At 41.7% G+C, this 16,838-nt stretch overlaps 1 protein-coding gene across 4 annotated transcripts in view; it reads left to right on the plus strand.

The window, feature by feature from the left end:
* DOCK8 (dedicator of cytokinesis 8) overlaps positions 1 to 16,838 on the plus strand; it is a 220,694-nt gene that overhangs the window by 56,660 nt on the left and 147,196 nt on the right. For all 4 annotated transcript variants that reach the window (XM_027614627.2, XM_027614629.2, XM_027614630.2 and 1 more), the window contains 2 exons: positions 3,233 to 3,408; positions 5,906 to 5,977. In XM_027614627.2, the coding sequence (XP_027470428.1) occupies positions 3,233 to 3,408; positions 5,906 to 5,977 (248 nt within the window). The remainder of the gene's footprint in view (positions 1 to 3,232; positions 3,409 to 5,905; positions 5,978 to 16,838) is intronic.

Here is a 16,838-nt window from a genome sequence, read left to right on the forward strand (position 1 = left end):
TGAGCAGGGAGCCTGATGCAGGGCTCGATCCCAGGACCCCTGGGATCATGACCTGAGCTGAAGGCAGACGCCCGATGACTGAGCCACCCAGGCGCCCCAGGTTCCTGGTTATTATGTGACTTTGCAAGCAGAACTTCCTCGGAGACCCTGTTCACAGTACTTGGGGTCTCCACCTACTTGCCAAAGGCAAGAGTAGTTTACATCGCATTACGAACGGACAGTTTCCTCCTTTGTCCATTTCAGTGTAGAAAGAGTAGGGGAGAGTAGTCAAATGTCACCTTGTCTGTTGCGCTGGAACCATACTCAGTAATTCTCTCATATGGTTGATGTTTACAGTCTGCTCAGTCCTGAAATATATGTGACCTCAAGAGTTTGACTTTACGATCAATCCCGTATATCGATTACACTTGGCACATGGCCCCACAATTAGTGCTCAGTGAGGTTACTGTGTCCTTTATCATGGCTGCCCTCTTCAAACATAGCATGATTTATCTGTGAGAATGTGGCAAGCTGCACCATCTCATGGCTGACTAGAGATCTCTGGAAAAATGCTGGAGAGGAGCTACCTGACTCTTCTGTACCCCACCCCACCCCCGCCCGGCTCAGTGACTGGCATTCAGCAGACACTCAGCAAATCCTTGCTGAAGGAGGGAGTCATCCGTCCTTGTCACCCAGGTTCCTAGACAGCCTGTCCTGTAGGTAACAGGTGCTGCTCTCATCCAGGTTTGTCATCATTTGTAGCTCTGGCTTTCAGGGTCATGATAAGTAGACTACGTTGGCTGGACCCGAATTTTCTTCTCTCCGATGATTTTGCACAAATGCCATTTCTCCGTGGAAGCTTCTACTTACTAGTGATTAATGCTAGCGTCAAATTGTGCTTCAGTATAATTTTTAAGTATATATTTAAAGTGTCTCGGCTTGAGGGATTGACATTCTTCATAATAAATTTACATTTGTTATTACTGTAATTAATTAATTAATTCCCTTATGTCATTACTTTGAGCAGCTGGGCTCATGAGAAATACAAAGTGGAACTTGTGGGTAGGGTGGTAAATGTAGTTTTCACCCTCTTCCAAACACACTTACTATTGCCTTGTGTTTTAAGTGTTTCTGGAAGTAGAGATTCCCTAAAATGCCTTCAAGAGAAAACACAACCACTGTGGTTAAGAACATGAGTCCGCCTGGGTTTGAATTCCAGAGGGCCTCCTTCCCAGCTGTGGAGCCGTGGGCAAATTATTAAATCTCTAGCCTTCAGTGTCCTCATCTGTAGAATGGGGTTAATAAGAGTGTGTACCTTATAGGCTTTAGTGAGGATGACATGACATAATGTATATAATGACCTAGCCAATTTCTTGGCACATAGTAAGTGCTCCATAATTACTGCCTTCATGGGTATCAACTTTGCAATAATAAGATTGGGTATGCAAAAAATGCAGTTTTCTATTTCAGTTCCTGACTCGGAACGCTGTGTACTGGTTTGTGGTAAGGGGTGGGAAAATCCACTTTCTCCTTTGGGGTTGGTTGGTCTTAGGCAGGTCTGCATAGACAATGCCTGCCATTTTCTCTGGCAGAGGTCACTAGTGGCCCCTTGCAAACTCTGTCCCCACTTGGCTTCTGTACAGGCTGATCTCCAGCTCCCTGAGCCCCTGCTGGTCCCTGTCTCTTCATTTTGAGAGGCACCCTCTAAGGCCTATGGTCTTCTCCTTAGCTGACCTGCAGGTCCCCCCGAGAAATTTCCGTCTTTCTGTCACAGCATATGGGAGCCATGCGGAGCTAGAGATGTCTCTGCTCTCCTCCACCAAAGTATATCCTGTTGCTTCCCTTCTGCCCCCTTTGTCCCTGCGGCCCAGGACATTATGTAAGCCAGCCACCTTCCAGAATCTCAGAGAAGAAGGAGGGCACGCGTTGCCTCAGTTCTTTGTCCTCAGTCCCCAGCACGTCACTCAGGTCTCCACCACGACCAGGAACGGCAAGCGCGGGAGGAGGGAGGGCAGCAGCCTTCTCTGATTTTATGTCCTTTTGCCTCTTGAACAGCAAGCAGCGCACTGTCCCTCCTCTCCAACGTGGAAACCCTCACATCGAGTCTGGTGTATGGTATCAGGCTGGTGAAAAACCGGTTTTGTTAGCATTTCCTTTGGATCCGGCCTCATTTCACATGGAGGCAGTACGAGTTGAGAGTCTGGAGTGTTTGTTTTGTTGGTCCATGGTCGGGGGGTGGGGGAGTAGAGAACAGTACCTCCCTGGGCTGGTGATTCCAAGTAGCCTGCCGTAAATGATCCCCACGGAGCTGCTGGTATTCTCATCATTCCACAGCTCCACTCAGTCTGATTCGTTTACTTCCTTAAGGCAATGGTTCCTGTTTGGGGACTTCACAGACAAGAAAAAAAAAAATAGTTGCTTAATTGCCAACTTTTTCTTTTATCGACCAGAGAAAATTTTATTTCGAATTACCATCCACTTCTGTCATTGCTTTTGTCCTTTCCCACTGCACGTGGATATAGTAGAAGAGCAAAACAAAACAATCCTTTAAAAGGGAGTACGTTAAAAAATAAATAAAAATAAAAGGGAGTACATTTAGGCCTGGGTAAAATCAGCCAGTTGCCTTTAGTTTATTCATTTAACCCCAGCCCCGGTGAAAGTATCTTCCTGCCCAGCAGGAGTCAGTCCAGAAGCCTCTGGAAATCACCACCACCAAGTCTGGCTCACCGTGGGCTGTGATTATGTATGAAGTGCTTTCAAGAAGCAACATATAGGAAAAGTCAGGCCAAAGGAAACACGGAGTCTCAATGCTCACACAGAAGGAGTGTTGCGTTTGCCCGAATTTCTGGAAAATTGCCTCCATGCACTACTTCACTGTATTGGGGTAAACATGGCCTCAGAGAGCTTTTGCAGGGGAAATTATAAAATTCAGCAAAGCCTCGTGATCTCATTTTGGATCTCCTCAGGATTCCTCATCAAGATGCAATTAAGCAGAGAAAAATTCTGCCTTGGGGTGTGATTTGGGTGCCGCACCGTGTTCTGACTTGACTTTCCGTGCAGTGTCTCTTTCCCTTTCCGTATCACTGCCTCTGTGTCTGACAGGCCCCTCGGAAGACTGCTCCACCGAGTTGTGCACTCGGAGCCAAGCCCTTGCTGAATGGAAGGGGCAGGCCTGGGGCTCGCCGACTGTCGCCTTGGTGCTTTTCCTGGAAACCTTGTGGGAACCTGCTTTTCCTTCTCCTTATCTCTGCAGCCTCAGTTTTATGACCCGGTGGAGCCGGTGGACTTTGAAGGACTTCTGATGACACAGCTGAACAGCCTGGATGCGGAGCTCGCCCAGGAGCTGGGAGACTTCACCGAAGATGACTTGGACGTGGTGTTCACGCCAAAGGAATGTCGCACTTTGCAGCCTTCTTTACCGGAGGAAGGGTAAATCCTGTTCCTAAACTGTAGATGTGTGTGATGTCATGACTGTTATTGGTGAGCAGGGGAGATGCCTTAAGTCTGGACTTCTTTGGAAACTAGTTACTCAGATCCATTAAGGTGTGCAGGATGACTACATATTACTAGCGCCCGTGATCGTTTTTAAATTGGTTTGACCAGAGGCTTTGAAAAGGCATGTGGGGACTAAGCCAGTTAAGGGGATGCTCAAGGAGAGGAGGAGAGGTGCAGGGGGAGGTCTGGGAGCCTGGACCTTGGGCGACTCCCGTGAGCTTCCAGAGCCTCCGTTTCTCCATTTGTAAAAATGTCAAGTTTTTCAGTAATCATCAGTGAAATGATTCAGAAGCATTTGAATTGTTTCCACCTAAGAGACGGGATCGAGTCACAGACAAGTTCAACCCACATTTACTGAGCATCTACTATGTGAGTAGGGCAAAGTTCCTTCCTGGGAAGAAAGTTTTGCCAAGTGGGGTGACAGTGGGGAAAGCTCTGTAGAGTGAATATGTGAAGAGCTGGTTAGAGCTTGAGTTTCTACAGTGGGTTAGTCTATGTGTTTCTAGGTGCGGGCATTAGCTCTCAGTAGCGAGCAATGGAATTATATCCCAATGAAACTCTTGTTACTTCCATGGTGGAAAAAGCAATACCTCTTTAGAGGTTTAAGATGAGCTTTTATTTGCATTTATTTTCAAAACAAAATTAAGATACACATCTCTCCTGGACATTTTCAACCTCATCACCTTCCCCAAAAGAAGTCCCCAGAAGGAGATCATGAAACACAGTCCCCGCCCCAGTACTGTGCAATATATTCTAGTTTTCGTTTGGATTTTCTTCCATCATAGTTTAAGGATGTGGGGTGACAGTGATACGGGGTTGTCATGAGTCTTTGCTCTCCTGTTTCGATAGTTCTTACTCACACAGGAGAGCTTGTCATGTGCTCAGCTCAGACGTTTTAGAAATATTCACTCCCCAGAAAACAAACAGTGGGAAACATTTCTCCCATTGTCAGCCCATTTATTCAAGGGTAACTTTCATGTAGGTTAGGTCTGTTTTTTTCACCGTTGAGAGAATCATTTCATATCATTTCCTTGTCTGAAATTTATGGTTACTTATTTAATTATTTTCAAACGAGGTCAGAGTCTGGGAAAATCCTGTTTAAGATACTTAAAATAAATTTAGAGATAGGATTTTTGAATTTTGGTTAAAGAGGCAGGGTTTTTTTCCATAGCATCGGTAATTTAGTATAATATTGCCTTGCGATCAGAACTTCTAGCTCACACTGTCTGATGACTTTAAAACATCCTCTGCTATTTCAATCATTGCCCCAAAGTCTGCCATTATAATCAAAACCCAGGAAGGCATCATCGTCATCACCAGAGTAAACAACAGCTGATTCCCATTGATCCAGAACTTCATGGTGAGCTCTGACGGTGTGCTGGTTTGAAGCCTGCACTCCACAGGTGAAAGCGCTGGATTTAAGTCCCTGCTCTTCGCCTGCTGGGTGATTGTGAGCCAGGTCCTTCTCATGTCATTCTTCTGCAAAATGAGAATAATAGTGCATGCCCATGCCCTCGGGAGAATTAACTGAGTTTTTTCAAAAAGAGAGAAATAACCGAATTAACATGTGGGTCGGAGGCATGAGCTATCCTCCATCGGTCCTACTATGTGCCAGACACACTTCTAAGCACTTCCACATTGGCTTAGTTAATCCTCATCACAGCTCTCTGAAGGAGGCACTCCTCTATGAATAGTACTCTAAGATGAGGACCCTGAGGCATAGAAGAATGGCCCGAGGCCGTGTAGCTAATAAGGGATGGGGCTAGGGTTTGGGCAGTCAGTATTTAGTATGTAGTGTTTAGACCCATTCATCTCTAATACCAAAACACTTGGAAAAACAGCAAAAAGCTTTGCTACTCTGTGGAATTGGTTATTTCAAGACTATGACGCCCTTGGAGAGTATCTCCCATGGCACACTCTTAGGCAGGTATGACAAGAACTGCCCCAATTAAGACTCACCGACCAAAGCCAGTGTCAACTCCTCAAAGCACAAGACAGCTGTTCTTCTTCATGGCTTTCCGAAAGGGAAATGTGCATGCCCTAACAAGGTTATACATGAGCAAAAAATATGCCCAAATTACCCCTGTGAGAACTTGGTATTTATGCTTATTTTTCTGGTTATGTATGTGATCACAGCTAGTTCTACCTGTCTGGCGTTGGAATGCCTTTAAGGGATAGTTATAGTTTAACATGATTCTCTATAATAAAGAAAACCCACAAAGCATCAAATGCCAGCGTGTTTGTCTCATCAAAGTAAAAATGCTATCGCCTGAGGAATGCTCCAGACACTTGATGAATGGGGAGGAATGCCCCTGGCGTTCTCGCTTGATACGGAGTTGAATCATGCTGCTCTCCTTGGTTATGATAAGGGATTGTTTTGTTGTCTTTATCTGGTACTAACATGATTTTATTTCATTTTCCACCTCATTAGGGTTGAACTGGACCCTCATGTCAGGGACTGTGTTCAGACTTATATTCGGGAATGGCTAATTGTGAACCAAAAGTAAGCTCCTTTTTCTTTTCTCTTTACATATATACATATGTTGTTAGCTTTTATAGTTGTTTTTTAATGAAAATTTTCAGGTGCAGTTCTAGGTTTACAGGAAAACTGCATAGAAAGTACTGGGGGTTCTGGTTTACCACCTCCCAACAGTTCCCCTTATTGTTAACATCTTGGAGTTGGGGTTTTATTAGTTTGTTTGGTTTGGTTTGGTTTGGGTTTTAGTTTGTTTGTTGCACACGTGCCCGCACTGACTGTTCCAAAGGAATTTTAGCAAGGAGGTGACAAAATACAAAATTCATGAGTAATGAATGCGGATTGACTATCTTGTGCCCTATTCAAAGACCTGCTAAGGCTCTGTACTACCTACTCTATCAGATATCAACTCTGCTGGTTTGTCTTTCAAGGGCTTTAATAATCTGGCCCCACTGTATGTATTGAAACTTATTTCCCTTACCTCCCAGATCCACTTCCTTTCTGCTGGGCCTGGTGCCTCTTCCTCACCATGCGTCCGCATAACCAGCTCAGTCCTACCTCCACACCTTGGCCATTGCCGTTCCCCTCTGCCTGTGCCCTCCGCTCTTTCCCCTGTCTGTCAGATCCTACCTATGGATTAAAGGCCAGGATAAATTTCTTTTTTTTTTTCCTTTATGCAGCCTTCTCTGACTGATTCATTCTTTCTTGGATGGACCTTACTTAAGATACATGATATATTTGTTATCACTGATGAGCCCATAGTGATACATTATTACTAACTAAAGTCCATAGGTTACATTCGGGCTCATCTTTTGTGCCCTAGGTCCTACAAGTTTGACAAATGTATAATGCCAGGTATCTACCATCGCAGTATCCCCTGCCCTAAAAAATCTTTTCTCACAATCATCTCTCCCTGGCAACCACTTACCTTTCTACTGACTCCATAGTTTTGCCTTGTTCCTTCACATCTCTTTGTAGCTGGAGAGCTCATTTCTTTTTTTCACTAATGAATATTTCACTGTGTGGATTTATCACAGTTTGGTTGGCCATTCACCTATGGAAGGAGAAAGTTACATTTTAAATATAAAGAATAGGGCCTTTTTGTTTTGTTCCCATTCTGATGAATTCTGAGGGGGAGGGGAAATAAATGAATTGAAACTTGGCCTCAGGTTCAAAGGTAACATTTAAATTTGTAACCGAGAAATAGATTACTTGCTAGGCTTCCCGTCAAAAGGGCCCTTCTCTCCTGGGTTAGTCAAATGTTCTACAACATTGTCTTGAGCTTTTTGTCTCTATGTCACTGACCTGGACAGTATTGTCCCATGAGAAACATGTAGGCACACGAAAATCCTCAGCCTGTGTGTATGTATGAGTTGGGGAGCAGGGCGGGGAGTGTCTGCAGACTGAGGACACATCCCATTAGAAAAAACATCAGAGAGCCTTTATCAAGACATAAATAGTTTGAAATTCTGCTCTCGGCACTTCTCCTGTACTCCAGTAAGAATTACTGTTCTGTGGGATAAACAGTGAAAGACTGTGGAGGTTGGGTTTTATCCAGCTCCTGGAAGTGTACCGTTGAATTTGTGCTGTTTTTTGGAGTAATGTCAGTAAGCATACTATTTTCAATAGCCGAGCAACAGAAAGCAACTGCTTATAAACAGCAATTAAGAGAAAGTTAGATGCTAATCCATCATGTGCTCTAATTTCCAACATGAATGGAAAACGAAGTTTGTCAGGTAGCCAAGTAAGATTATGCTTTGCTGGTAGTAAATAAAAAATTTCAGGACAAGTTGTTCTCAAGCTTTTAAATGTTATAATTAGAGATACTTTCTGGATATTAAGGTTCTAAAAAGTCTGAGAAGGAACAATAAATAGAAAGGTCCGTTTTACTACACTTGGTTTCTGTTTGCTTCTTGGGACACTGTTTTGTTTTGTTTTTTTAAATGCCTCATAGCAATTCCCGTTGGAATATTCTTTTTTTGCCTTCTATGTTGCACAAATGTAAAAGAAAAAAGGACTCTTTCGGAATACTCATTTTAGAAATTTTAGAGATTGTAGGGAAACAAAAGGAGAAAAAAACACTTAATTTACTATAGACAGATAACTGCCATTAACATTTGATACATAGCCTTCACATCATATTTCTTTGTATATATATTTGTATAAAAACTAAATTTCTTTGTATATATATTTGTATAAAAACTATAATACTATTTTATAGCATGATTCTATTTTGGGTTTTTACAGTAACTGGTGATTATCTCTGTTTGCTATTACATACTCTTCCTCAACCCAATTTTTAATGGTTGCGTGATGTATTTACATCAAAATTCACTTAACCGATTTTAATGTTTACGAGTCCCTGAATTTCAGGGTTATACCCCAATACAGCAACATCTTTGTGCACATCTATGATTTTTTTACCTTCAGAATAAATCCCTAGAAGAGGGATTTCTCTGTCTAGGGTTATGCACGAACTTAAGGATTTGGGAATAATATATCAGAAAAATTATCAACAATATGTGCATGAATCCTCAAAAATATTGGATGTTATCTTTTAATACATTTCCAATTTTACTTGTAAAGAGTCTATCTTTTATTTGCATTTTTGTATTCTGAAATTGGGCAAAGCTTTGTCCATATATTAGTTGGCCCATTTGTAATTTTTCCTTCATGTCCTGTTTATTCTTGAAATTTGTGCACCTCTATTAATTTGTCTGGGCCTGTTTATCTCTAGGACTACCTTTATTTGTTAGGGATATTAACTGTTTGTCCAGCATATATTACAAATTCCTATCCATTGTGTTCTTTGCCTTTCAAAATTGCTCATAATTTTTTAACATTCAGAATTATTTATGTAATCAAATCTGTATTCATAATTTTCCCTGTGATTTCCATTTTTGCTGTCCTGCTTAAAATGTAATTCACAAACCTGATATTATTTACTGGGAATTTTAGATTAAAATGTTAATCCAAACCATTAGCCACTTGATTGCTGTTCTGTTCCCTTATGTGTCTCTATTTGTTTTTAATCTCTTCTGTAGGAACAATGATTATCCATATATTTAATTTATTCAAATTTTTGTGTCTTTTTCTTCCCCCATAAAACAAAGTGATATCTGCTTTAACTTTATCTTCGGCAACATATTGGGGATGGGGATTGCCATTGGTCCTGTTCTCTGCACACTTGTATAATGGGCCAGTTCCTTTCCCAGAAATTCGCTAGAAGTATGCAACTCTGAAACTCATTGTCAGTTTCTGGAAGCTTTGACTGGTGTTTAAGAGAGGAAGCGCCTTTTTCTATCCCACTGTTTGATTCTTTGGTACTCTGAATCTGATACTCCAAACAAACATGAAAATACATTCCTAGCACACACTCCTCCCAGAGATCATTCTGCCCCCATATGCACCTATAATATTTTATTTGTGGGGAAAATCCAATACACTGTTGCCAGGCGCCCTTCATCTCCCAACCCTGCACTCGTTTTCAGCTCCGTTGTTTTCTGTGAGTTGTTTCTTAAGCATTGCTGAATGATGGTAGAAAGAGAAAGGCCAAGGGAGAAAGGAGTGCAGCCAGGTGGAGCCTGGCCGTGACTCCATCCATAAGCCTCTACCACGAAGAAGGAGCATTCAGATTTCTGGCTCATGTAGACCTTGACTGCTCAGGGCCTGGCAGGAAGGACAGTACGAAGTGTCTGTCTTCCTGTGAGTTCCCCTTTGGGGAGACAAAGCATGGGACATCATTCTGCCAGCTCCATCTGATCCACAGAGATTCTGTCCAGATTCGGGTATTAAGTTGTGTGCTCATCTGGGTGAGTTTCCTTTTTTTCTGCATCCATAAACAGTGTACTGGGAAGTTGGAGGAGGACACTATAAGCTTTTTGGCCAGTTGTTACTTAGTGGTTAAGTAGCTCGCCTTTGAATTTGTTATTTTATGTGTCAAACGATGCATGCTCGTTTTGAAAGAAATCAGGTCATGTAGACATGGATTAAGTAAAAATGGTCTCTTGTCTCGTTCCTCGCTCACTCCCTGCCCTTCTCTTCAGCCCACTCATAATGCACGAATACTGTTGCTCTGCTGGCTTCCAGAGCTTTTCATGCCCTCACAAATATATGGATGGATATTTGTATTTTACATAAATATTATGTAAGTACCCATAGGTATATATGTTACATATATGTACAAAATATCATTTTTTTCCCAATAATAGCTTTGACATTCCTTCCATGTCAGAGGTCTCTCCCTCCCTGCCTGGTATTCCAGGGGTGAAGGAATGTATCATTAGGTTATCGAATCTTTCTCTATTGATGGACATTGAAATTGTGTCCATTTTTCACAGTTGTAAGTAATATCACGATAGACATCTAGGCACACCTGCGTGGACACATGTATGTGAGGATTTCTGAGGGTAAAAGTGGAGTCCGTGCACATGATGCATCCTCATAAGGACTGCCAATTTTTTTCCAGGAAAGCTCTACTGATTGACTCCATTACCAACTGGGCATGAAACTGCCCTGTCCCTCCATATCCTTGCCAATGCTGGATATGATTGATCAAAATAAAATATAAATTCCTGAACTTGTATTCTTGTTACTGTAACTGGAAGCTACTATACCTTCTGAGTATTGTTTCTATCACTGAATTTCCTTCCCTCATCTACCCTAGAATCCCAGTTACATATATACCTGTCATATACCACCTGACTTCCTACTCCGAGGTATTTACCCAAGTGAACTGAAAACCTCTGTTCACGTAAACATCTATATGCAAATATTTATAGCACTTTTATTTGTGATTGCCAAACATTAGAAGCAACCCAAATCATACGCAATGGGGTAATGGATGACCAGACTGTGGTACATCCATACAATGGAATGCTACTCAGCAGTAAAGTGGAACAAATTACTCATGCATGCGGCAATATAGATGACTATCAGCTGCATTATGCAATGTGAAAGAAGCCAGACAAAAAAGATAATGCATGATTCTATTTGTATGATATTCTGGAAAAGGCAGAGCTGTAGGGACAGAAAACAGATCAGTGGCTGCCGGGGTCTGGGGGTGGGGAAAGGAATTGACTGCAAAAGGTCATTAGAGACTTTTGAGAGTGATGGAACTGTTCTAAATCTTGATTGTGGTGGTGATTACACAACTGTATGCATTTGTCACAACTCACTGAAGTGTCATCTAAAAAGGATGAATTGTAATTGTGCCCTAAAATCAATAGATGGAAATCTAAGATAGTTCCTGACAGTAATTAATTACTCATTAAATGTAAGCTCTGTTACTTTGCTATGGTTTATTATATTATTTCATAGAATGGTGGTTTCTCTGGAGCAGGAGTAAATGGATTCAAGTCCTGGCTCCCCAACTTACTTGCTGTGTGCCCTTAGACAAACTATTTCTTTTGTGCCTCAATTTCCTAATCAGAAAAACAGGAATTAGAATAGTGTCTACCACATAAGTTATAGTATATGCAATAAACAAATTAACATATGTAAAGTACTAAGATTTCTTGGCCTATGGTAATAGATTAGCTACCACTTATTATACTTATTAAAGAGTATTACAGAATATGGCCCAGTTGTCCCTGCCCAGATGACAAATAATTTCAATTAGACCTGTTAGTAAGATATTATATAAAAAAGGGAAAAAAAAAAAAACAAGGGACAACTCAGTGTTATTGAAGGTTTCATTTAATGATCCAGGGTAGATTTCCCCTCATAAGCACTATAATTTCTCTATTCTTGAAATTAAGATAAAGTTTGGAAAATCAGAAGGCTTTAGGGTTTATCTAGTTCCAATTCAGCCTACCCAAAATATTCCTTTCAAGTGAAATAAGATATGAAAACTTCAGAAAAAGCATTTATATTAGCATGTCAAAGGAATGAACCAAAAACTCTGTCCCATATATTTTAATGTACTGTGAGGGGCGGGGGAAACTACCTTCCTCTGGAAGACCATACTTAATGAAGCCATTTCACCTTCTGTGGACATGTCTCTGTCATCCATAACCATGCAGTCAAACACTGATTTAGTTAGCTCTTTTATTCCTCAATTATCTCCTTGCTGATAATACATTTCTCTGTAATATCTAAGGATAGTCTTTTATGTCCTTGCTATCTGTGATAATGGCTTTGAATCCCACTTAGGGGGCAGGGGAGTAGAGTAATGACCACTTGTGTTCCCTCCCACGCTCATAATTCTATAGAGCAATTGCCACTCAGGTTCTATAATTGAGGCTTTTAAATCAGACAAAGAGTGCTGCCTATGAAGGATAGAGGAAAGTTCTCGAATTTCTTTTTCACTTAATAAGAAAAATTAAACTACACAGAAACAAAATATGTGATCTCCTTTTGGGGGAAATATGTTTTCGTACTTGAAATGTTTGTGGTACTTAGAATGGAAGATGCCCTGAATGGGTTCCATTCTTTCATGCCTATACCATAAAATGTGGTGTCATAGCTCTAAAAATAATAGTGCTTTTCTCTCCATGACTTTTGGAAATGACCCTTGATCTAATGAAGAGAATGGTGCCATGGTTGCTTGTTCATCTCATCTCATTTCTAAATATTTGATCATTTTGTTTGGATTGATGTTTGCAGGCATCTTTTGGATCACATTAAATACTTAAGCATTATTTCCTCTGCCATTTTCTCTAAATGAACTAAAGAGTGATTCACTTACATTGTGTTTGGTGTCTTGGTGGAAAGTCGAACTCTTAAGTAATTAAACTTGTTCACATGCTATTTATTCTTGGTGTATTATACACAGCGACAGTGAAACATTTCATGAGTGTTATGAGCAACATCGTAAAAGCCCTTAGACTTTGCTTTTCATCCTGGGTGATTAAGGTAATTCTGAAGGAAGGAAGGTCGTGCTCAAGGAGAGCTGGGACATCAAGGAATGGGGTATCATCTGTTTTATTACTCCATATTTTACTCCCAGTGAACTGGTAAACAATTAAAATTCAAACACATCAGTGCATATAATTCAGTTACTCCCAAAACACCATAAAAATGTCTCCCTGATCAATAATTGCTTATTATGACATGCATTTGTCGTGCTGGCTGTCAAGGTGTTTAGCTATTTGCTTTCTAAAAGTACAGAAAGCAAGCAAGCCTCATCAGCCTGTGCAGTTACAAAGAGCAATCCAGCTGTGGAAATCACTGAGCCACTCCTGAGCTGTTACACACACACTCCCATCCCCGCAAATCCACACCCCCGGAAGCCCAAAGGCCAGGGCTTCCGTGAAGACTTCCCTGACCTGGCCGGAAGAAATGGCTCCCTTCTGTGAATTTTCAAAACATGCTGTTTGTATTTCTCTTAGAAGTTCTTGTCATATTCTACACTGTATTCTTTTTTTTTTAAAGATTTTATTTATTTATTTGAAAGAGAGAGCACGCGTGAGCATGAGCAAGTAAGAGCAGGGGGAGGGGCAGAGGGAGAAGCAGACTCCCCGCTGAGCAGGGAGCCTGACATGGGGCTCCATCCCAGGACCCTGAGATCATGACCTGAGCCGAAGGCAAACGCTTAGCCGACTGAGCCACCCAGGCGCCCCTCTACATTGCATTCTGATTACTTGTCTCAGTGTTTCCCCTGCTAAATATGTGGTATTTCTCAATAGACTATGACTTCACTGAGGACAGGGACTCCTTTAAAGCTAGGATTCTTGTGTATTCCCCTTTACATCCTCTTTGGTGCCTTATTCTCAGGAGTTACTTTATAAACATGTGTTGAATGGGAGAACGAATGAAACTTGAACAAGCAAATATCCATATCGTGTTCCTCTAAGACAAGTGTTCTCAGATCTATCAGACCCAACAGCGTCTTTCTGTGTAATGATTATTTTATAATGCCACCTTTATCACCCACGAACTTTGTCATTTGTAGAAGTCAATAAAATGTCCCAGCTGTTACATAAAGGAGAAATAAAAGAAGCAGAGTACATAAAATAGCAGGCATGTAAATATGCTAATGCTTGAACACAACTCCACCAGAGAACTTAGTAAAATAGCTGTTTGCAGCTGTGGGAACCATCACTATGAGTATCACGCCACCCTCAAAAGCAGACTGCAACACGTGTATTGTATGGGTGACTCAAATACCACAAGCAGCATTGCTGTTAGTAATGTGATTTTCCAAAATGCGGGAAAGCTCTTGGTAGAGATCTGATCGACAGAGTTTAATTCCCCCTACATTTATATGGTAGTTGTTTTGCTGGAGAATTCAGTGCAAAAATACTGGGGGCCTGGCTCACATATTTACAGGCTGGCTTTTCACCTCCATGAATGTCTGGCAGGACATTTGATAGTTGTGTTGGATGCTGATAGATGTGTTGGGATGGTTCTTCATTGTGTGGGATGCCCCATGCATTTCAGGGTGTGAAATGTAGTAGTACACCCCAGTCATTGAGACAATAAAAAATGGAAGCATTAATTGCCCTCATTTGCGATTAAGCCATCAGAAAATTGGAATCCCCAAATCCAAAGCAAACCACAGTTTTAGCAGCACACTGGAAAGCGAATCCACTAAGAATTCCTGAAAGGGATGGAATAGAATGGAACAAGTTTATTTTTTATTTTTTTTAAAGATTTTATTTATTTATTTGAGGGAGAGAATGAGATAGAGAGAGAGAGAGCACGAGAGGGAAGAGGGTCAGAGGGAGAAGCAGACTCCCTGCTGAGCAGGGAGCCCGATGCGGGACTCGATCCTGGGACTCCAGGATCATGACCTGAGCCGAAGGCAGTCGCTTAACCAACTGAGCCACCCAGGCACCCTAGAATGGAACAAGTTTAATGAGGACAGCAACCTCACTCGGGTGTTAATTGGTCTTTTCGGAGAATTCTACAAGTGAAATCCTAAAGTGAGTCCTCTTCCAAGTTCTACTTTTGCTTTTGGTAAGAAAGTAAATTTCCCATATAAAAATTATATAGGTCAGAAATAAAGATGTTTGGAGACTTTAAAGTCAGCATCTCCATAAAATATGCTCATCTAGATTATAACACTTGCATTGGTGTTATCTAATGGTATTGTCATTGCTACTACTAATAATGACTATTATTTATTGAGCTGGTATGTAATTATCTTAACTGAGATGGTCAGAAGCTGAGCTTGAGATAGGGATTCAGGTGCACATGATTTTTGAGAGTGTTCTCTTTAGGAAAAGCTGGTGAGGGAATGAGGGCAGTAAGACAAAGAAGCAGAAGGAGTCAACTCAGGGTAAGGGCACAGATATATTCTTGGCCGATATACAGGGTGCCCTGGAGGGACCACACTACAGAGTTTTCCCACCATCCAACTTTGAGGCAAGGTGTGGGAATATTGTACCCCTCTATCAGTCAGACATTGCTCACAACCACCGAGCCAAACTGGGAAGTTAGAGGGCTGGTGGGTAGAGTGAATCGCTCAGGTGTCTCTGGACATGAGAGCTCCTATACTCACAGCAGCTACAGAATGGATGCACAGCCTGATAAATAGGACCCACTAACAGACTTTATTTCAATGCCAGACACTCAATATACTCTTTTCCTTTTATTTTGAAAAATCTCAAATATCCAGAAAACTTTCAAGTATAACACAAAGATCTTTTTCCCCTCCCCCAAACCATTTGAGTGTAAGTTGCCAACCTAATTCTCCATTACCCCTGAATACTTTAATGTCTAATTTCTGCAAACAAGGACAGTTTCCATCATAATTAGCATACAACCATCACATTCAGGAAATTCACACTGATACATTATTACCATCTAATCCTCAGACCCTATTCAGCTTTCACCAAATGTCCCAAGAATGCCCTTTAGCGCAAAAGGATCTAGTTGAAAGGCATGCATAGCACTTATATGTCACATGGCTTTAGTATTATTTACTCTGGAACAGTTCCTGAGTGTTTCATTGACTTTCATGACCTTGAGATTACAGGGCAGTAATTTTTTTTAGACATAATAAATTCCATTTGGATTTGATGATTGTAAAATGCACAATTCCTCATCAAACTTTTGGCTTATTTGTATCAATATTAAATCGTAGTTTCCTATTTTATTCAGTAAGTTTGAATCCAGTTCTGTGGTTTATTTTGATGCTCAGATTGTCCTCACTTTGACCAGTGTCAATCCCTCCAACTGGCCCTTGTGTCTTTTTCACATGCCCCCAAAGAGCCATTGATCATATACTTGCTTTTTGCCACAAGATATTCCAAGCTGATCTTACACTGTCCTTTCCTCACCCCTGGAATCAGTCATTTCTCCAAGCAGCTCTGACTCCTTTTAGGTGGAAAGTGGTACTTAGAAGCCAAGCTGGAGGTGTTGAGTGTGCTCATTTCTGTTAAGGTGTCACTCCTCCCATGTCTTCTCAGTGAACAGAGGTAGAGTGTGTGTGTGCGCGCGCGCACACACGCATGAGCACTGAAAACCACGAGTTCATGTTGATACATGCAATTCCAACATGACATCAGAGTATTCGTTCTAATTTTCTTCCCTTCCATATTTTTATCCCTTCTCAGAGGGTGAAAAACCTGACTCTTAACTGTCCTTAGTATGTTTGCTGACGTGATTAATCCTCTGATATGTAACCATTGCCCACACTACCCCTAACCCCCACACAGTTGGCTTCCTCCTCGTATTCTGGCTCTGACACTGACACCCTGCGACAGGCTTGCCCCTGTCGGATGGGCGCCATCCTCCCTGGGTGGCTGCCTTTTTTGACCTGCACTGATACTGAGTGCCAGGCCACCCCTCCGTAGAGACACCCTTGGCAGACTGCTCCTCCAGGTGCATGCCCTCCTTGTCCTACCCAGAATGTCTACTCTGTTATCACCTGCCAGGCTTTTCCAGGCTTGGGGGCAGCCCCCTCACACCATGTGGGTTCTGATTCTCCATGCCCGGCAGA

The sequence above is a fragment of the Zalophus californianus genome, chromosome 13 (genome assembly GCF_009762305.2).
Source record: "Zalophus californianus isolate mZalCal1 chromosome 13, mZalCal1.pri.v2, whole genome shotgun sequence".
In the NCBI taxonomy this organism is placed as follows: Eukaryota; Metazoa; Chordata; class Mammalia; order Carnivora; family Otariidae; genus Zalophus; species Zalophus californianus.